This window comes from Eurosta solidaginis, chromosome 1, assembly GCF_040869045.1.
Source record: "Eurosta solidaginis isolate ZX-2024a chromosome 1, ASM4086904v1, whole genome shotgun sequence".
Lineage (NCBI taxonomy): Eukaryota > Metazoa > Arthropoda > Insecta > Diptera > Tephritidae > Eurosta > Eurosta solidaginis.
In genome coordinates this window covers 319,347,191-319,369,335 of record NC_090319.1, presented here as the reverse complement: position 1 = coordinate 319,369,335, position 22,145 = coordinate 319,347,191, and the positions used below count along the sequence as shown (strand labels likewise).

The 22,145-nt window shown below is 37.5% G+C and overlaps 1 protein-coding gene across 6 annotated transcripts; it reads left to right on the top strand.

The window, feature by feature from the left end:
- The first annotated feature begins 1,259 nt into the window (after positions 1–1,259).
- On the top strand, positions 1,260–21,078 carry Nmnat (nicotinamide mononucleotide adenylyltransferase). Of its 6 annotated transcripts, none has more exons than XR_010949010.1 (7): positions 1,260–1,661; positions 1,779–1,936; positions 3,773–4,012; positions 4,201–4,302; positions 5,235–5,386; positions 6,360–6,508; positions 16,034–16,172. XR_010949010.1 is itself a non-coding variant. In XM_067761748.1 (7 exons), exons 1-7 carry the CDS (start codon positions 1,544–1,546, stop codon positions 17,172–17,174), a joined length of 1,011 nt encoding a protein of 336 aa, XP_067617849.1. In that variant the 5' UTR covers positions 1,260–1,543; the 3' UTR covers positions 17,175–21,078. The 6 variants fall into 6 exon arrangements, 3 of the variants coding, with proteins under 3 accessions (XP_067617849.1, XP_067617848.1, XP_067617850.1); XR_010949012.1 differs by having other exon boundaries at positions 16,045–16,146; XR_010949011.1 differs by lacking the exon at positions 16,034–16,172 and adding an exon at positions 15,815–15,951.
- The last annotated feature ends 1,067 nt before the right edge of the window (positions 21,079–22,145 follow it).

Sequence of the window (22,145 nt, the reverse complement as noted above, 5' to 3'; positions counted from 1 at the left end):
CTGATGACAGGCTGGTTGCAAATTTGCTTTGAAATAGGGGAGCAAATGGCTTCAAGTGTCTTGATGTAGGTCCCGTCCCGCCGATTTGTATGAAAAATTTACAGGAGCACGACACGAATTGGAGAAGAAGCTTGGCCTTAAACTCTTCGGAGGTATATGGCGTCTTGTATTTATTATTATTTATTCCGGAGAGGACTGAACATGATGCGGAGCTAGAAAAAGCACCGGATGATTGCTTAAGGGCCAATCAAACTTCCTTAACTCTAACGCCATAGTCGTAACCATACCCCACCCATATCCATACCCATCTCCATTGTGATCGATTAATGGTTCCATAACCTTAAACTTCTAACATTGCAAAAAATTACAAAACATATTCCAATAAAAAATAACTCTCTTAGTCATAACGTATCCAAAGCAAAAAACTAAATATACAAAAAGTTAATAAATTCATCAACTCAAATATTTTTAGGATATGGTGAAAAACCAAAAACCAATTGGTTGGCTATGATATGGTTATGGCTTTAGCGTTATGGTATGTCACCATCGATTAAATTGATTTCCACAAATCACACAAGAAGATTGCGCATTGAGCATGTAAACATTATTAGATCAGCTGATTTTTATGACGTATGAATTGACTCTTTTCCTTTAGCTCTTTTTTTCTCGCTCAAGAGTTATCTATGATGTAGATGCGCAGAACGAAGCAAATTTGAGCTCGTGAATGCGCAATCTGGGTAGGTGATTTGTGATTGATTTCCATAAGGTAGGTTCGATCAGCCGTTTTATCTGGTTATGGATAAGTCACCATTAATTGGCCCTTTCTGTTGCCTACGGTTCAACTATCAAAAAATTGTTATCGTTACTTCCGGTTTTTAGAAAGTTTTGTTAAACAGGACAGCAATACCCATGGTTCAATTATGTACAGGTTGGCTCATGTCATCAGCTGATTTTATTTATGTCATTGCATGGTCGAAGGGATTGTCAAAAGGAGATGGCAAACTCAAAATGAAACCAACACATTGGCAACATTTTACTTACACATACAAAAACTGCTAAGTTTTATGTTTCTATTCTATTCCATTCGCACTAACACCAATACACAGATTTTGACAACTTGAACAGACATATTTTGTTGCTTTACAGATGAGCCAACCTGTATATAGTTGAACCATGGCAATACCAGACAATGTTTACAATGTCTGGCAGCACTCCCTTTTATTTTTGTTATGTTCTTCCATTTCAATTTCAAGATAACAGATGACGCACCTGCATTATCGAATTTTCCTTTTAAAGCAGTTCGTAAATATTGGACAAATTTTAGCCACTGCATTACATTGATTATAAAATTAAAACAAAAAATATATTCTGACTGCGTTATATATTTGGAATTAGTGAGCAATAGAAATCTTGAAAAGTTAAGCCCATTGACAAAAAATTACAGACGAAGTTTATTGTGGTGCTTACTGCAAATTCTTCATCTGCGTTTACATTATTGTTTTCTTATTTATTTTCTTATAACATTTATATAAATAACTCAAAAATGTCAACATTAATTGAAAACGACGAACAAATGAATAACCAACGCTTATTGCCGAGGATTGTGCTAATCGCTTGCGGTTCCTTCAGCCCACCGACGCCAATGCATTTTCGTATGTTCGGTAAGATCCAGACAGCAAGTTGTGAAATTCAATGCAAATATTACATATTAACATAAATACATATTTTCAGCATAGTTATATGCTTTGTCAATACATATTCATTTTGTTTAATTATAGAAATTGCGCGTGATTATTTCACAACACGGGGTACACATCACGTTGTGGGTGGCATCGTTTCCCCAACACACGACTCGTATAAGAAAAAAGGACTTGTCGCCGGCACCCATCGTTTTGCTATGATAAAGCTAGCTTTACAATCTTCTGATTGGATAAAGGTAAATGTTTTGTATTACAGTTAGTAGTCAATCATTTCAAACTTAGCAAATTTCTTTTGGAATGAAATTGTTGAAATTTGATAGATTTCCCCAGCCACTCCGTTGCACTTAAAACCTAAGCGCTATATAAGGAAGTAATAATAAAGTAGACCGATTGACATTTTTATTTTCAAAACTTCCAAATAAGGCTTGAGAGGTTTATCGATACACCCAGCCCGTTAGTGTTGATTTATCTCCCCGATACCACCAATAGGTCATTCGATCATTTCATAGGTAAATCTTACCCAGCAACCAAATGCTACTAGCTCTGCTAAAACAACAACAATAACTAAAATCCACTTTACCAAGGGTTCGAGGGCTAAAAAAATTGTTATGGAGGCAAATGGGCTGTTACCAAGAAGACCGACAGCATGCGCAACATTCCCTAAGACTTCGAGGAGCTTGATTGCGGTATTAAAAGAATTGCGAACTGGTTTTCATATCCTTTAACTTGAGAGTTTCTAAAATCCAAGTGCCATCCTCACCTACGGGAAGTGAATCCTTTTCTTTAGTACGTAATTGCCTGGTGGCGCTAAGCTCCTTGCAAATAGCAAATGATTCGCGCTATAGTCTGTATAGTTGTTGTAGCAATGCTTCGCCCCATCCAATAGGTGCGACCAATCACAAATTGCTGTTTAAACAGGGCGGCCCATAATGAGAGGGGTGTTACAGGCTTTGGTTCCACATTATAATTGAAGAAATGGTTGGTGTCATGCGGGGACACATTGCAAACAGGATATACATTTTGTATGTCGGCTTTGTTTTTGGATAGGTAAGACTTTAACCAGCTACAGTACTCAGGTCGAAGTTGAGATAGAGTGACGCGCGTTTCCTTAGGGAGAGTCAATCGGTCTAGTAGTTGAAGCTTGTATAACCTAAGTCTTACGAATGAATATCCGGAAAATGGCTACCCTATCCAACATCAATCTTGAGGAAGTGTTTTGAGGCACAGCAACAACCCCGTAAAAAAATTACAGCAGATTTTCGCCATTTTTATTCTTATTCGAATAAGAAAGCACATTTTATAGCAATGAACCAAGTATCAACAATGCAGCATTTAAAATATTACAGCTCGAAATCCGGCTTAATAGACTCGGTTCCTAAAGTTCGTAACCACACTCTGTGTTTTATTGGACCACGATTCTTCTCTACGTTCACCTGTTGCCTGTGAATTACATAAGCTATCGATAGATAGATAGATAGATTGATATTTATTATTAATATGTTTACATATTTTTTGATTTCACAATAAATTCTAAATATCACAAATTCATTTTCAATTCACAGACGTGTATGATATATATATATATATTAAGTAATAAAAAGTAAAAAGTAATAAAAAGTATTTTAGCCTCGAATAAGATCTATACATAGCCGTTTAAAATTCATAATATTATTCTCTCGTTTGATATAATCAGGTAACGAGTTAAATATGTTAAGGCCCTTATATAATAATGTGTTTTGGGCTGCAGTAGTCCGCTGTAATCCTAGTCGAAAGTCATTCGCATTCCGCACAGCATATTGGTGTGTATCGAATTCAAATTCAGTATCGAAATAACAAATAAAAGACGCTCACCAACACCGGAAGACAGTGATGGCCTCAATAAGTAAAATGAACCAGATTTTTATACATTCAAAGATTGTCATTTCGAGAGTACTTCTCAAAACATTTCTGATCTTTTCACTACCACTATGCATTTGCTTACAAGTCAGAGCTGAGTTATTCATAAGTTCTATAATATGTACTTTTACATAATGCATGCTTTCATGATATGCATGTTCTCTTGATTTTTTCAGGCTTCAGATTGGGAATTGCAACAACCGGAGTGGTCACAAACGCTCAAAGTGCTGCAGTATCATCAAAATTTCATGAATAATTATATTAACTCACCGTTAGAATATGATATGAATGGTACAATACCTGGTTGGTTACCATCAGGATTACGTGAACGACAAGACCCTGTACAATTAAAGCTATTATGCGGAGCAGATTTGTTGGAATCGTTTGCTGTGCCAGGACTATGGGCAGATGAAGATGTATGTAATTTGGGTACCTTTTGACAAAAAAGCATTATTTGTAATTTCATTAAAATATGCAACAACTTATGGTTTTAGCCAGCAGTTGTGTATAAATAAGCTGTTTCGTCATTTCTGTATACTTAACTTTTAAACATACATACATACAATGTACCTATATCCTTATAAATCTCATTAAATTTTTTTAGATTGAAAACATTGTCGGCACTCATGGCCTGGTCGTAATCTCCCGCCATGGATCTAATGCTGAAAAATTTATATTCGAATCAGATTTGTTGACAAAATATCAAGTAAGTCCTCTGCTTCATTAATACATACATTTAAACTTACGGTCAAAAAAAGCACTGACATATATGAAACACTTTTTTTATATAATATAGTTCAAGAGCGATATTACGATTGTTGAATTTAATTCTTTTTTTGGATACGTCTCAATTGAAAATATACGTATGTATGTGACCGTTTAGCAAAATTACAAAACTACATAGGGAATCAAGGGGTTGTGTAGCGCAATCCTCTCAAGGGGTTGCCAGCGCAATATATAGCTTTTCCAACCCAATTGTCAACCTCACCTGCCCGCGGCGAATCCTGTTTCATTAACAGACGAGGCTCTGGCGACCCCAATCTTCTCATGGAACTAGGGGGTCGGGAGGGAGGGATGGCCTTGAAGGTTTAATGTGGTCATATAAATCGTTCCCGAGATGGTCGGGCTAGTACCTTAATAATGCTTTGTTACCGGAACGTACTGGATCTATATCCAGCAAAGGACCATCAACATCGATAACACACTCCAAAACCTTCGGGGAGTGTCTTTATCGTCTATACATCAGCAAAACTTCATACGGCGATGATTACTATGACACGTTTCTGAATTTCCATGAGGGGACAAGCTCGTAAGAATATGGACTTTTTGGATATGTTTCAGAATTCCCAATTTTTCATTAACAAGCTCTACGGGTACCGGAAGGCGAGTACCTGCAGTCATCATAGTGGTTGGAAGGCGCTTGACATCTACATCCGCATGTCTGCAGCTATTTAGGTTCACATAACTAACCCGAAGGGTATTCTGAAACATATCCAAAAGTCGATAATCTTACAACATTGATCCGTCACTATATTCAACAAAATTAATGAATGTCTCAAATAAATCAAAAAAATTTTTATATGATATTGTCTTAACTTCATTAAACAGAAATTATAAATTCTAAATATTTTTTTATAGGAAAATATTACGCTCATAACAAACTGGATACCAAACGAAGTCAGTTCCACGGTAATACGCCGTCTACTGTCACGTGGACAATCTGTTAAATATTTACTTGATGACAGAGTTATTGATTATGTAAAAATGCAAGAACTTTTCGACTGCAAACGGTGAGTAGAAGTACAAACGAGTAGAATCGAGTTTGCATGTTATCACATTAAATCCCAAACCGAATGACACAAAATTATTAACATGAATGGAAATTGATTTCACAAGATTCTTGTGAGAGTATTCTAGATTCTAGAAAGAGAAAAAGTTGGTAAATGGAGAAAAATAGAGAGAGAGAGAGAGTGAGGGAAGGGATAAAGAGAGAGGTGAAGAAAGAGAAGGGAAAGAACGGAAAAAGCGAGAAAGAGAGAGTAGAAGAGGGAAATAAAAGGAAAAAGAGAAAAAGGAACATAGGAAAAGAGTGAAAGGAGAGGGAGACAGGTAAAAGAAACAGCGAAAAAAGCTGCAGAGAAATAAAGAATGAGAGGGAGAGACAGAGAGGAAGAAGGAGAGGAGGAATAAGAAAATAAGGGAGAGAAAAGGGGAGAAGAAGTGGGGTAGGGAGAAAAAAAGATATATCGGGAGAAAATGAGAGAAAATATAAAATTATCTCCCAGAGACGAGATGTTTTTTGAAACGCTCTCTCTTTGAAAGAGAATTATGAAGAAAAGAAAAATGGTGATGATTTAAAACAACTAAAGCCGAGTGCATTGTCTTATACTGAATTGAAATACAACTTTTCGAAGAATGCAGGCTTTAGATTGTTAAAAAGTTTTTGAATGTTCTAAGATACAGTATTTTGTGTTATTCGGAAGTAATCTGAAATTATAATACTCTATTAACTACTTAGTCACGTAAATATATACACACAAAGATTAACGAATAATATATGTTGCTCTAACAATGTGGATACGTACAGTGATTTTATCATCAGTCTCCTTCATCACACTCACTAAAATAAAAAAAGCTAACCTTCATAAAATTCCCAATTAAATACATAATAAAAAAAAAAATAAACAAATACATCAAATTTCAAGGGAAACTAATTACTTATAAAATATTGTTTTATCTACTTACATTTTGCTGGAGTTTTAGGTGACCTAAGACAATCTTAAATGGTTCTCCTCGTAAAGTCACTACATCGCCTTATAAATATTGTAGTTTTAAGCAAAATTGCATTCGGCCAAAATCTCTTAGTTCAACACAATCAAAAGGTCAAGTTGAATGGAAACTGTTAATGGAGTGTGAGTTGGAATTTTATAGAAATATATCAAAAAATGTATATAGTACGTATAAGGCGTTTTGTTTAGTTGTACTAATAAATAAATTGCATGGTAAAAAAAGTAATTTAAAATTTGAATAAATGTATGTACACACTGGCATACATACATATGAATGTACCTACAGATATTAGAATGACTCACCAAAGCAAAGCTTATTTTACAATTTAAAACGTTTTAAAATTGCTGTCAAAATATTATGAAAAAATATAGTTTCAAAATGCCTCCAGATGTGTTTCGAAAATAAGAGTGGTTTTTGAAAACATAAAATAACCCTCTACCATTTCCCCTTCTTCTCCTTCTTCATTTTACTATTCTCCTTCCACCTCCCTTCCACCACCCCTTCCCCTTCCCCACCCCTTCCTATTCTTCTTCTTCTCATTCGCCTTCTCCTTTTCCTTTGTCATCAAACTCCCCCTTTCCCTCTTCCTTCCGTTTCTCTTGCATATCTTGTATATCAGCTTTTGCCTTATGAAAACTTTAACCAAAAAGGCAAAAGCACTTTCGATGTTTAGCGACAGGACATTACATGTGTATTTCCCGAAATAGTAAGCCTATAACTTTTACCATGGTCATTATAAACAAAAAATTGTGTCGCACTATCTGAAGCTCTATTGCGTTTCATTAGAATGTGTTTTTATGGAGCGGGTCCCAAGGCCCCTTTATAAGACGAGTGTCCTCACAATCGAAACACATGTTCAGTGGCTACCTAGAGAACCCTTGCTTTGCTTGTCCCGCTTACAAAACATTCTTCCTTGCCATTCCTCGTTGATTGGCGATAGGAGCCACACACGAGTGCCACAAAGGATATTCTCCTGCTTTCGTTCGCGTAATTATACTATTCAAACATCTTTCATAGGACAGATAAGCAATGAGAAACCATCCGACGAAGGTTTGACGATGTCATACATAACGTTTCGTTTTCAAGAACTATTTTTAAGAACACACTTAATGGATGTCTTTTTGAATTAGTCCAATAAACGAACATTTTGAACCATTTTGGAAATAATTTGATTGGAATTTTTAAATAAAATAAATTTTACAATTCCGATAGAAAATGGACCCATTAAATTTTTGTATAAGAAGTGAGAGAGTCTAATATAGTTAAGGCGCATTCTTTTGTAGTCGAGTATAAACAAGTAAAGATTTCTAACCGAACATTATATACTCAGCGTGAGCTTCAATTGTACATTTCATTTCAGATAAATTACTTTTGTACATAACACTGCCCGTTAAAAAAAAATGTCTCCCCATTTCCTCTTACAATAAAACTTGATAAGTGAAATATCATTGATTCAAAACTATTTTTTGCTAATTTATAGCTTATTATTCTTGTCTACGACCCTTTTAAACTTGTATTATATCTAAGTTACCGTGGTCTTTAACCGATCTCGTCCATTTTTTTCTAGAAATATTTTATGCTATAGAGACAACTTGTGTACCCAACTTTATTACGATCCGTTAATTTTTCTTCGAGTTATGGCTCCCGAAACATAGAAAATTGCTTAGTCATAAAAGGAGCGGTGCCACACCCATTTTAAAAAATTTCAGTGTTTTCCAATTTAATGTTATAATTCAATTTAAAAAGTAAAATTCTATTGATTCAAAACTCTTTTTCGCTAAGATATAGCTTATTATTTTCGTTTACGACCCTTTTAAAAATCTTTTATATTAAAGTGGGCGTGGTCCTTAACCCATTTCGTTAATTTTCCTTCAAAGCATTCTATATAGTAAAGGTAACCTCTCTGTCGATTTTGTCATGATAGGTTTAACGATTTCGCTCATTTTCAATACCAATCTATTCTGGGTCCAGATAAGCTCGTGTACAAAATTTGGTGAAGATATCTCAATATTTACTCAAGTTATCGTGTTAATGGACGGATGGACAGACGGAAGGACGGACATGGCTCAATCAAATTTTTTTTTCGATACTGATGATTGTGATATACATACATATGTATGGAAGTCTATATCTATCTCGATTCCTTTATACCTGTACAACCAACCGTTATCCAATCAAAGTTAAGATACTCTGTGTGCAATGCACGCTGAGCATAAAAACACATTTAATGGAGGTTTTTTTGAATTAGTCCAGAAAACGAAAATTTTCAACCTTTTTTGAAATAATTTGATTGAAATATTTAATTAATTTCATTTCATTTTTGTATAAGAAGTGAGACAGTCTAATATAGTAAAGGCACATTCTTTTGTAGCCGAGTATAAAAAATAAACACCATAAGATAAGTTCACGTGCGTATAAGTCAATAACACCAACTGAAGTGCTCTCAATTGTGAACGGATAGCCAACACAAACTAAATTTAGGGGAATGAGCAGACAAAAGCGCAATACTTCTATGAAGAAGTAGAACAAAGAGATAAGCGGGTGCACTAAAAATGGTAAATATTTTATTATGAATAGTTCGCTACTCGGCTATATAAGAATGCGGCTTCAGACGAAATCAGTAGTTGGTACTTATAAAATCATTGTGCGCATCCAAATTCTCTCATAGAACAAAGCTTATTTAAAGTTTTTCCTAAGCAAAATACTGAATATGAAAATCTACATAGAGAAAATATAAGTTTTCTGCAAACTTGAATGTAACATCTGCTGTTGGACCTATCATCAACCTTACCTTTACCTTTACCAAAGAAACAAAGTAATCACACAGGTACAGCAGACAAACACACAAAACAAATAAATACAAAACAATAAACGCATCAAAGCAATAAGCTTACAAAGAAAGTCAAACGACTAGAATTACTGACTTTTACCTGCCTCAGTCAGCCACACAAATCGATCAGTAAAAACCACCCTCGGTTCTGAATGAACGTGCTGTGTGTACACATAAATATACACAAACATCCATTTTGACAATACTTACTGATGTACCTAAGAACCAGGGTTGAGTCATTTTGAAATGAAACAAATCAAAATAAAAAATAAAAAATATTCATCATTTTAAATTTTCTAATTGATGAATAACATGTTATTTTTTATTCAAGCATTTCTTGAATAATGAATAACATTTTCTCGTTATTCAAAATATTCTAATTGATGATAAACGCCCATTCTTATTTTTGCAAATTTTGAATAACGAGTTGAGTTATTATTCATTATTTACAAAATATGGAATAACAATAAAATTTTAGTTTTTATTCAGTTATTCAAAAATAAAAAAATAAAACATCGAGATGCCCTGAAAATATACCCACATGCGTAACCAGTTCGCGTGTAGTTCTGAAGCTTCTTAGGGTAATATTGAGATGATTTTGGGGAGTATTCGCGGGTTTTTTTGGGGGCCGTTTGGAGGTAATTTCTGGGACACCCTAGCGATCCTCACGGGGTCCATTCCAGGGGCTCCCTCGCGATCCTTCTAGGGTTTTCGGGTCATTTCGGGATGACTTTTGCAACTCGGGGTCTTTTGGAGGTCATTTTGGCATGGTTTAGGAAGTACCTCGGGTTTCTCCCGGGGTCATTACGTGACCTTTTTGGGACTCCCTCGGAGTCATTTGGGGGTCATTCCGGGATGATTTTAGGGACTCTCTCGAGGTCCTCCCGGGATCATTTGGTGGTCATTTCGGGATGGTTTCGGGACTTGTCGGGGTCAATTGGGGGTCATTCCGGGTTATTTTTGGGTACTCCCTCGGGGTCATTTGGGGGTCATTTCGGGATGGTTTCGGGGACTCCCTCGGGGTCATTTGGGGGTCGTTTTGGGATGGTTTTGGGAGCTCCCTCGGGGTCAATTCTGGGTCATTCCGGGTTCTTTTTGGGTACTCCCTCGGGGTCATTTGGGGGTCATTTCGGGATGGTTTCGGGGACTCCCTCGGGGTCATTTGGGGGTCGTTTCGGGATGGTTTTGGGGACTCCCTCGGGGTCAATTGTGGGTCATTCCGGGTTCTTTTTGGGGACTGGTTCGGGGTAATTTGGGGGTCATTTCGGGATGGATTCGGGGACTCCATCGGGGTCATTTGGGGGTCATTCCGGGTTCTTTTTGGGGACTCCCTCGGGGTCATTTGGGGGTCATCCCGGGATCTTTTTGGGGACACCCTCAAGGTATTTTGGAGGTCATTCCGCGACATTTTTCATACTCCCTCGGGGTCATTTGGGGGTCATTCCGGGATCTTTTTGGGGACTCCCTTGGGGTCATTTGGTGGTCATTTCGGGATGGTTTCGGGGACTCCCTCGGGGTCATTTGGGGGTCGTTTCGGGATGGTTTTGGGGACTCCCTCGGGGTCAATTGGGGGTCATTCCGCGTTCTTTTTGGGTACTCCCTCGGGGTCATTTGGGGGTCATTTCGGGATGGTTTCGGGGACTCCCTCGGGGTCATTTGGGGGTCGTTTCGGGATGGTTTTGGGGACTCCCTCGGGGTCAATTGGGGGTCATTCCGGGTTCTTTTTGGGGACTCGTTCGGGGTCATTGGGGGGTCATTTCGGGATGGATTCGGGGACTCCCTCGGGGTCATTTGGGGGTCATTCCGGGTCCTTTTGGGGACTCCCTCGGGGTCATTTGGGGGTCATCCCGTGATCTTTTTGGGGACACCCTTGAGGTCTTTTGGAGGTCATTCCGTGACATTTTTCATACTCCCTCGGGGTCATTTGGGGGTCATTCCGGGATCTTTTTGGGGACTCCCTCGGGGTCATTCCGGGATCGTTTTGAGGACTCCCGGAAGGGTTCCGAACTGATCCCGAAATTATCAAAAATGATCATCTGGGGGTCCACAAAAATGTCACGGAATGACCTCCAAAAGACCCCGAGGGAGTCCCCAAAAAGATCCCGGAGTGACCCCCAAATGACCCCGAGGGAGCCCCCAAAACCATCCCGAAATGACCCCCAAATGATCCCGAGGGAGTCCCCGAAACCATCCAGAAATGACCCCCAAATGACCCCGGGAAGACCTCGAGAGAGTCCCCAAAATCATCCTGGAATGACCCCCATATGACCCGTGGGAGTCCCCAAAAAGAACCCGGAATGACCCCCAATTGACCCCGAGGGAGTCCCCAAAACCATCCCGAAACGACCCCCAAATGACCCCGAGGGAGTCCCCGAAACCATTCCGAAATGACCCCCAAATGACCCCGAGCGAGTACCCAAAAAAAACCCGGAATGACCCCCAATTGACCCCGAGGGAGTCCCCAAAACCATCCCGAAACGACCCCCAAATGAACCCGGGAGGACCTCGAGAGAGTCCCCAAAATCATCCTGGAATGACCCCCCAATGACCCCGTGGGAGTCCCCAAAAAGAACCCGTAATGACCTCCAATTGACCCCGAGGGAGTCCCCAAAACCATCCCGAAACGACCCCCAAATGACCCCGAGGGAGTCCCCGAAACCATCCCGAAATTACCCCCAAATGACCCCGAGGGAGTACCCAAAAAGAACCCGGTATGACCCCCAATTGACCCCGAGGGAGTCCCCAAAATCATCCCGAAACGACCCCCAAATGACCCCGAGGGAGTCCGCGAAACCATCCCGAAATGACCCCCAAATGAACCCGGGAGGACCTCGAGAGAGTCCCCCAAACCATCCCGAAACGACCCCCAAATGACCCCGAGGGAGTCCCCAAAACGATCCCGGAATGGCCGTCAAATGACCCCGAGGGAGTCCCCAAAACCATCCCGAAATGACCCCCAAATGACACCGAGGGAGTCCCCGAAACCATCCCGAAATGACCACCAAATGATCCCGGGAGAACCTCGAGAGAGTCCCTAAAATCATCCCGGAATGACCCCCAAATGACTCCGAGGGAGTCTCAAAAAGGTCACGTAATGACCCCGGGAGGAACCCGAGGTACTCCCTAAACCATGCCAAAATGACCTCCAAAAGACCCCGAGGGAGTTGCAAAAGTCATCCCGAAATGACCCGAAAACCCTGGAAGGATCGCGAGGGAGCCCCTGGAATGGACCCCGGGAGGATCCCTAGGGTGTCCCAGAAATTACCTCCAAACGGCCCCCAAAAAAACACGCGAATACTCCCCAAAATCATCTCAATATTACCCTAAGAAGCTTCAGAACTACACGCGAACTGGTTACGCTTATGGGTATATTTCAGGGCATCTCTATGGTTTATTTTTTTATTTTTGAATAACTGAATAAAAACTAAAATTTTATTGTTATTCCATATTTTTTAAATAATGAATAATAACTCAACTCGTTATTCAAAATTTGCAAAAATAAGAATGGGCGTTTATCATCAATTAGAATATTTTGAATAACGAGAAAATGTTATTCATTATTCAAGAAATGCTTGAATAAAAAATAACATGTTATTCATCACTCAAGTTTTCTTGAATAATGAATAAAAATTTTTTTTTTTATTTTTTCGTCAATGGTTATTCAAATTTGTTGATAACGCCCATCCCTGCTAAGAACTATGAATACAAGACAAACGACAACAGATCAGAACGAAAGTCGACACTGATGATGGCACAACGCCGAAACCAGTTTCTCTCGAAACCAAATTTGACAAGGGATGACGGAAAATCGTTCCAATATACAGCTTTAGACAATTTTTAAAAGCAGGTGCCAAAAACGGAGACGTAGGAATAGGGAGTAAGCATTGTAGTGATATATAGTACGACGTACCTCATAATGTATAAAAATTATATTAAATTAAAATTAGAATCGTATGAATTAAATGGGGATTATCCTCATTGCTTTTAAATGTATGAAAACATTTACTATTTGAAGCAATTTTTAGTTTATTATAATTTTTATTTAATAACTTGGGAAAAAATTAACCGACGTGACTGTCGCCGTGTCCGTGCTGATGTCACGTTGTTTAAAATTTTCCCAAATTATTAAATAAAAACAAGTAAGGAAGGCTAAGTTCGGGTGTAACCGAACATTACATACTCAGCTGAGAGCTTTGGAGACAAAATAAGGGAAAATAAACATGTAGGAAAATGAACCTAGAGTAACCCTGGAATGTGTTTGTATGACATGTGTATCAAATGGAAGGTATTAAAGAGTATTTTAAAAGGAAGTGGCCATAGTTCTATAGGTGGACGCCTTTTCGAGATATCGCCATAAAGGTGGATCAAAATGTGGACCAGGGTGACCCAGAACATCATCTGTCGGGTACCGCTAATTTATTTATATATGTAATACCACGAACAGTATTCCTGCCATGATTCCAATGGCTTTTGATTTCGCCCTGCAGAACTTTTTCATTTTCTTCTACTTAATATGGTAGGTGTTACACCCATTTTACAAAGTTTTTGCTAAAGTTATATTTTGCGTCCATAAACCAATCCAATTACCATGTTTCATTCCTTTTTTATATTTGGTATAGAACTATGGAATTTTTTTAATTTTTCGAAAGTTTCGATATCGAAAAAGTGGGGGTGGTCATTGTCGGATTTCGCCCATTTTTATTACCAAGATAAAGTGAGTTAGTTAAGTACTTGAACTAAGTTTAGTAAAGATATATCGGTTTTTGCTCAAGTTATCATGTTAAAGGCGAGCGGAAGGACAGACGGTCGACTGTGTATAAAAACTGGGCGTGGCTTCAACCGATTTCGCCCATTTTCACAGAAAACAGTTATCGTCATAGAATCTATGCCCCAGAGGAGATTTCAGCGGAGAGTCCCATTGCGAAGTCATATTGGGCACAGTGGAACAGTTTAGAGTTGATATCCGATTGCTTGCATCGAGTATGGGAGAGTGAGGATGGTCAAAGTAAGAGGAAACTGATAGTTGTTCCAAGGAAAAGGATTCCCGATGTTCTCAGTGAACTACATAACGGTCCAAGTGGAGGTCATCTTGGAATCACGGGAACGCTCGAGAAAATTAAACCGAGATTCTATTGGGTTGGTTGCCGTCAGTCGGTCACTGAGTGGATTGCAAACTGCGAGGTCTGCAGCAGAGTGAAAGGGCCCAAAACCCGAAGTCATGGCCAGATTAAGCAATATAACTCAGGTGCACCATTTGAAAGGATCGTCATGGATGTCGCAGGTCCATTTCCTACTAGCAACCGCGGAAACAAATACGTACTGGTGGTTATGGATTATTTCAGTAAATGGCCAGAGGTATACCCAATCCCAAACCAAGAAGCGGAAACAGTAGCAGAAGTGGTTACAAACGATTGTGTTGCAAGCTATGGTGTACCAATGGAGTTACATTCTGACCAAGGCAGGAATTTTGAATCAGCTGTGTTCCAAGAAATGGGTAAGAAGTTGGGCATTCGAAAAACACGGACAACTGCATTGCATCCTCGGTCCGATGGTATGGTGGAGCGTTTCAATAGAACCTTGGAGGAGCATTTAAGGAAAGTAGTAGACAAGTACCATAAGGAGTGGAATACACACATATTATTATTCTTGATGGCTTACCGCTCGGAAGTGCATGAGACAACGCGCCAAACTCCCACAAAGGTAATTTTTGGCATCGTTGGATGAACGATGTAGTGTACCGCATACAAACCGTTGGCAAACCCCGAACCAAACTGAAAGTGGTTCATTTGGAAAGGCTGGCAGCTTTTAAATGGAGAGATTTGTCTGATCGGGACGATCAGACTTAGGTGGAGGGCAGTGCGACGAATATTAGTGACCCTAAGTGATACTCACATCACTAGTCTGATGCTAAGTAAATGAAGCCACAACAGCAATAAAGCAGGCAGTCACGTGTATCTACATAAACGAATCAATCATTATGTCTACACATATGTACGTACACGCAGCGGAGAGAGACGCACAAACACATGCATATATCTTATCTGAGAAGCTCCCAAAAGTAGGCAATTATCTGTGGAAGTATCACTCACATATACACGCGCATATGAGAAGCTATAACGCGCATCTGTAGTTATGTTATAGCTGGTAATTTTATAGCTGGTAGCAAATTCTAGAAATAGAAACGCCTAGAAATATGTCAACGAGGAAACCAAAAAGTATAAAAGCAGTAGCAGCTGAGGCACGACGAATCAGTTTGATTTAAGCACGCTATCTGTTGAGCAGTAGAAGTGTTATTGTGAAGTACTTTAATAAAGGCCATTTTGCATTATTGAATAGTGGAGTTATTTACTCAACAGTTTGGTGATTCGAACGTTAGTAGAAGGTTGCAAATAAGCGGAATTTCCCAAAATTCGTTACAATACTCTGTGAGCTCTGCTCAGCTGAGTATAATTATAATCATTTATGTATGTACATCTGAGTAGATCATCGCATTATTATTATTGAAATCCTTTTCGTTATTTATATTAATATTAAACATTTACCAAAATTTTGTTCTATATTTACTGTTTGGCTAACACATAATTAACATTTGGTACAGTAAAAATATAATTGGAATAATTCGTCAACCAGCATATTCTAGAACAATGAATAATTTATATTTAAATCGTGCTAATACTCGCACTAATCCAAACTCCACCGTCAACAATTCGTCACCATCAGATGAAGAGATTGATAATGATGACGACGACGTAGATGTTGCGGAAAGAGGACTACTTATGACAAAGCGTACATACTCTATTAAAAATATTCTAAATAGTTTTAATTTAGATAATCGGCAAACATCAAGCTTGAATATGTTTTGTTGTGGTGATAATGTTGTGGATGTTGGTCAATCAAGGAAGAAATTGTTGCCTAGTCGCCATGGACCAGGGCAAGTTGTGCAGGTGGTAACGACTGAGAAGGGCATGGAAGTTTCAACGGAATTACAAAGCAATGTTGATGGAAGAGATGCAGTAAGTTAAACATATTTGGAATAAGATAAAAGTCGAATAATCTTATTTGCCTTGTTTTTGATCATTAAAAAATATGTGCTAATAAAATTTTTGATTTAAACTTTAGACTTTTATAAATTCTTCTAATGACCCCCGCAGTCAGCTAGAAAAAAATAACACTGTGCAGCAGCCGGCTGGGTATTGGACCAAACTCACTTTTTTTGTAGAGAATGCGGCTTAAATAGGCAAAGTACTATCTCCGTTTTTCGAAGTTAGCCTCAAAAAATAGATATCGGCATTCGAAGTTCGAAATTCTACATTTCGAAATTTTGTTTTATTTTTTGTTAACACGTTCAGCAAATTAAAAAAGAAAAATGTGGTCGTGGTCCGCTTTTTTCTTTTATTTGAATGACTGAATTCTTTTTTTTGAAAAATTACAGTACGAGCAATTCCAGTGGAGAGTATATGCAGACATTGAAGTAGTAGCCCCTATCATGGGACCATCTGACTTTTCACCTCGTATAACAGCTGTTATACTAAATTTCTCAAAAAAAGAATTCAGCCCTTCAAATAAGGAAAAAGGGTGGACCACGACCACATTTTTACTTTTTTAATTTGGTGAACGTTTTAACAAAAAAAAATAAATAAAATTTCGAAATGTAGAATTTCGAACTTCGAAAGCCGATATCTATTTTTTGGAGGCTAACTTCGAAAAACAGAGATATTACTTTGTCTACTTAAGCCTCAATTTCTACTAAAAAGTGGATTTGGTCCAATACCCAGAAAAAAAGTTGATTTTGTCGCATAGTGTAATTGGTTAATTAAGTTATTCTTATTTTTTCCTTATATACTTATTCAACATTTTACCATCTTTTTTCAGTATAAATATAATAAATGTTTTCCTTTAAATTTTTTTTTCAGTCTGATGCCAAGAAAAAACGAAGAACCGATGCTGTCAACGTTTAAAACAAGTTCCTGAAACAGTTTTCAAAGAACTCTGTTGTGTTTTTTTTGTTGGTGATTGCACTTAATATGTAATGTAAAACATAACACAATAAAACCAGACAGATGAAATCACTAGTACAACAACAAATATATGACGGCCGGTTATGAATTTTAAAGCAGTAGGGAGGGAACATTTTAGGTACTATTTTGCTACTTTTTTACCACCTCAATAATGTAAAAAACCAATCTCGGTATATCTCCACATTGGAAACGGGAACATGAAGGAAAAGAGAAGAGACACCAGAGGAAAAGGGAAGTAAAAGTAGAGAAAGTTGGAAGGAAGTTGAAGAAGTAAAGAGAACAAGAGGAAGATGAAGATTGATAAAGCATTCACATTGCGCCACAAACTTGAGATTACGGGGCATTTTCGTATTTTCCAGTACTGTTAGACTTGGATAAGAGCAAGAGCGGGAAGAGTAAAAGGAAAAGCAGAAGATTTTAGGTAGAATAAAAAGGATAAGGAAATTGAATGAGCCGATTAAGGTAAACTTGAAAATGCAGAGGGAGAGGAAATAAGACAGCAACTGGGTTACACAGAGAAGAGGAAGGTGGATAGAGAGAGAAAGTCAGAACAATGTCTGTCGGGTTTTATCATACGGCTATGAGTATTTCATGTTTGTCTAAACCAGGGTCGGAAACTGTTATTCCTTTTATAATATTATTCCTAGCAAAACTATTAATTTGGGACTTTTAATATATTTGGATCAAGATAAAAAGTATTTTCGGATTTTTATTACCTAATAAACATTTTTTTTAATTCGGATCAGCCGTTTCTTTGTTTTCAATCCAGACTTTTATTTTGGCCTTAAAAAATATAAGTCCGGATGTAAATTTTATTTCCGGACTTTTATTTTTAAAAGTCCGAGTTTAACTAGTTCTATTGGACTCAAAAAATAAAAATACAGATTTTACTTTTATATGTGGACTTTTATGGAAAAAGTCCGAAAAATAAAAAGGATGCGGGATTCGACATGATATTGCTATAGAGATACCTGGGAACTCAAATATTTTCACCTAGGAACATTTTTTGACCAGGACTTTTTCGACTCCGAAAAAAAAAAATTATTATTTTCCGTCCCTGATCTAAACGCTTCCAGGATAAGTCAGAGCTGTTAAAAATGAAGTTCTGATAAGCCAGTTTTTTTTGCTATGAAATAAATCTATAAGCTCTAACTTGCCGAAGCATCGTTGCTGTAAAACTTCTGTCGATATATATTTTTACAACTTCCACTTATTTCTGTTCAATGAGCCTACCTCAATGCTTGGTTTACGTAGATAAATGTGGGGTAGGTCATGAGACCGTATACATTCAACACTGAGTTTTCATGTTACATGCCTCCCAGATAGTCATCCGCAACTTCACATGTTTCTCGATCGTCAATCATCTCATTGACGTCAGCAGGATGTTTTCATATTCCGTAGTTGTGGACAATGTTATACTCCGAAGATGCAGCCATTCAGTTACGTTGCCAAAAACTTTTCCATTTCCTCTTAGAAAAAGGAAATAAACTATCCTACGGAAGGAAATACAGACGGTATTTTCCGGCACGTTACTTCATATTTTAGAAAGACATTAATGTAGTATTTTTTTTATGATACTGAAAAAATCAAAAAGCAACACTTAAATTTATGAGCGCGAGTATTGTCAAATACGACTCCATTTTGTAATATTGACTTCACCTTTCTGGTTTATTGCATCATGATTTTAAATAAGTTTGAAGTACTTTGAAAAAGACTAAATAAGTTAAAATCAATCAAAGCGCCTAAATGTATGCTATATTTTTTTTTTACTATATCTCAGTTTAATACAGTTAAAACTAGTCAATCTAAGGCCCGGCTTTTCAGTAGCTGGTTAAGCTAAGTTTAAACTGCTGAGCAGTTTTTCAGTCACAGTTTAAGGCCGCCTTTTGGGTATGCTTTTTGTGCGGCAGCATTGGTTTTTTTATTATCTAGATAATTTGTAGATACGGCAACAGCTGGATTATGTTTACCTAACAAACATGGAAAAAATTCTCCAGCGAAATTATATATATAGTTCCGGAATTGATATTCAACATCATTATTTCATTATTCTTAAACCATATAGTTGCTATCCAACTTCATTCTCCAATCACTAACCAACCTTTGAGAAATTTTTTAAAATTAAAAGTTTTCGAGTTGACCTCCAACGTCATTAATATTTTCCAATTGATATCCTAATTTCGAGAGATCTTGAGAAATGTACAGTTCTCAAATGAATATCCAACAAGTTTCTCCAGTTGATATCCTACACTGAATATCGAGTTGAGTTGAAAAAAAATCTCCAAGGTGGTACCACTAAAGCAAATAGCTATTTATTGTGAGAAATAAACTCCTAATTGATAGCAGTAATGAGGCGTAAGTAATCAAAAATAAATTATATAGGCGGCCGCCGTGGTATGATGGTAGCGTGCTCCGCCTACCACACCGAATTTCCTGTGTTCATACCCCGGGCAAAGCAACATCAAAATTTTAGAAACAAGGTTTCTAAGCGGGATTGACCATCGGCAGTATTTCGCAGGTACTCCGTTTGTATTTCTGCCGCTCGGAGTCGGCATAAAACAAGTAGGTCCCGTCCGGCCAATTTGTAGGAAAAATTAAAAGGAGCAGCACGACACAAATTGGAAGAGAAGCTCAGCCTAAAATCTCTTCGGAGGTTAGCGTGTCACATTTATTTATTTTTTAAATTATATACATTTCATGTTATTTTTGTGAAAAAACTGTAGTATGGAATCTTACATTTGAGTCCAGTTAAAGAACAACAAGTTGTTAATTAAATTTGTTTAACTTAAGTAATAGCATTTTTTGCTTTATGAAAAATTATCTCTTTTACTGAGTACCCTATGATTCTCGACTTGAGCCACTGTTTCGAAACAACTCTTGAGATTTTAGAAGTATGCCTAGTTATCAACATGAGCTCTAATGGTACTCAAGCCCAAATGTTTGTTGGGTATATTCGACGCCACGAACGAACGGAAATCACCGATAGGTTGACTAGAGTTTAACCCAGCCAGCCAGTTCGACCGCTTAAGCTCAGCTCAAACTGCAGTTAAAGTAGACTGAAAAACTGCAGAATAAGTTTAAGCGTAGTTTACCTGACAAACTGAGTTGAACTTGTACTGAAAAACCGGGCCTAACTGTAGCTTATTCATAAAACAACTTTTAAGATTCGCTCAGGGGGTCTATTTTGTGTGTATGTAGGATACATGAAATATAATGCTACAGTGCCTGTTAAATGGTGGCGAAAAGTTTTAAAAATTTATTAGTTCAGTTAAAAAATTTAGTAATTTTATAAGTTGGAAATATTACAGATTTTACTTGGTTACTTTAATATACTACATATGTATGCTTTATAAAATATTCCGAATTTATAAAATTCTTAACTTAAAAAGATATATGTAGTAATTTGTGTGTATGTATCTACATAAATAAATATTAGATATGTTTTAATACATACATATTGATCATCGAATATAATATCGATCGGAATTATATAATCTAGTATGAAACTCGTAACAAAATTTTACAGTAAAATATTGAAGTTTGGGCCAGCTGGACCGTTTCGAGAACGCTTCCGTGTTTTCTTTGCGTTCCTGAGAAATTATCATTGGCGCTTACAACGTTTTTCGAGCTATTCTTTCAATTATGAATTCCATAAAAACAACCCGATTTTTTTGTTGTATGCAGTTAGGTATTCTAATGTAATCATAGTAGCAAGGCGAATCTATACTGTACCGAATTCGCCTTGTCATAGTAGTTAAGAACGCGCTTTATATAAATTTTATCAAAGAAGCTATGTAATGTACTTGCACGCCTTTTGTTGAAAAATAAAAATAAAAACCAACAACTATCATCTGCAAAGATTTCTTTCACTCATATGACGCTCTATCTCTTCTATCGCCAGTAGCCAAGAAAATTGAAGCAATCCTGCTCCCTTATTTCACCGCAAACCGGAGACCTGCCAACCATCAGCGCGGTTTTCGAAAATTAAATAGCACCGCCACCGCGCTAAACGCCAACAACACACAAATAAATTGCGTACTGAACCAAGAACCGCACCATAAAACTGTACTCGTAGCCTTTGACAGAGTTAATCGCAGCACGTCACTGCAATTTATTTATTTATTTATTAGTCTACAAATTTTACAATTAATCAGACTAAATATATTTACGGATTACAGAATAAATTACAGAAGCATACATAGTGAGCAAAATTATATTATAAAATATGTATATATATTATTAAATCAGTTGTCGGGATGAACTGTGATGCCGAGCAACGGAATTGATTATTAGTGCTGTGGGAGTGGACGTGATTTCGAGCAGCTGATGTATATTTAACACACAATGAGTAGGGCTGCGATGTGTGGGAGGTTGGAAAGGACGTGATTCCAAGCCACCCGCCCAAAGTAACAGATTTAGTTTAATATGTTAATTTTGAAACAGTTATGAGTTCAAGGCAGTGAGTATATATTTTTTTATACTGTAAAGTGTGTCACAAGTATCAATATTATTGCAGTGATTATTGAAATCTTGATACAGACAACGAAGAGGTTCATGCATTCGAAAATTCGATCTACATGTAATTAAATATAGCGGTTGGAAATACCGAGAGGGCCTAAAAGGGACATTAATCATATCCTCGCCAAGCAGAAATGGACTGTTTATCATCCCTCTTAATAGTTTTACCATGAATAAAATGCCAAACATCTCCCTACGGCTCTGAAGATTCCTTGATGGATCCCAGGGCAAATGATTTAAAGCAAAAAGCAAAAATTGCTTTTGGACCGATTCCAAATTTTCGCTATGAATCTGATAACGCGGGTTCCAGATAATGGAAGCATATTCCAATAAGGGTTTTCTTAGTAACGAAAAAAAAAAAAGAGTTTTAGTGACATAGGGGTCATTGAATTC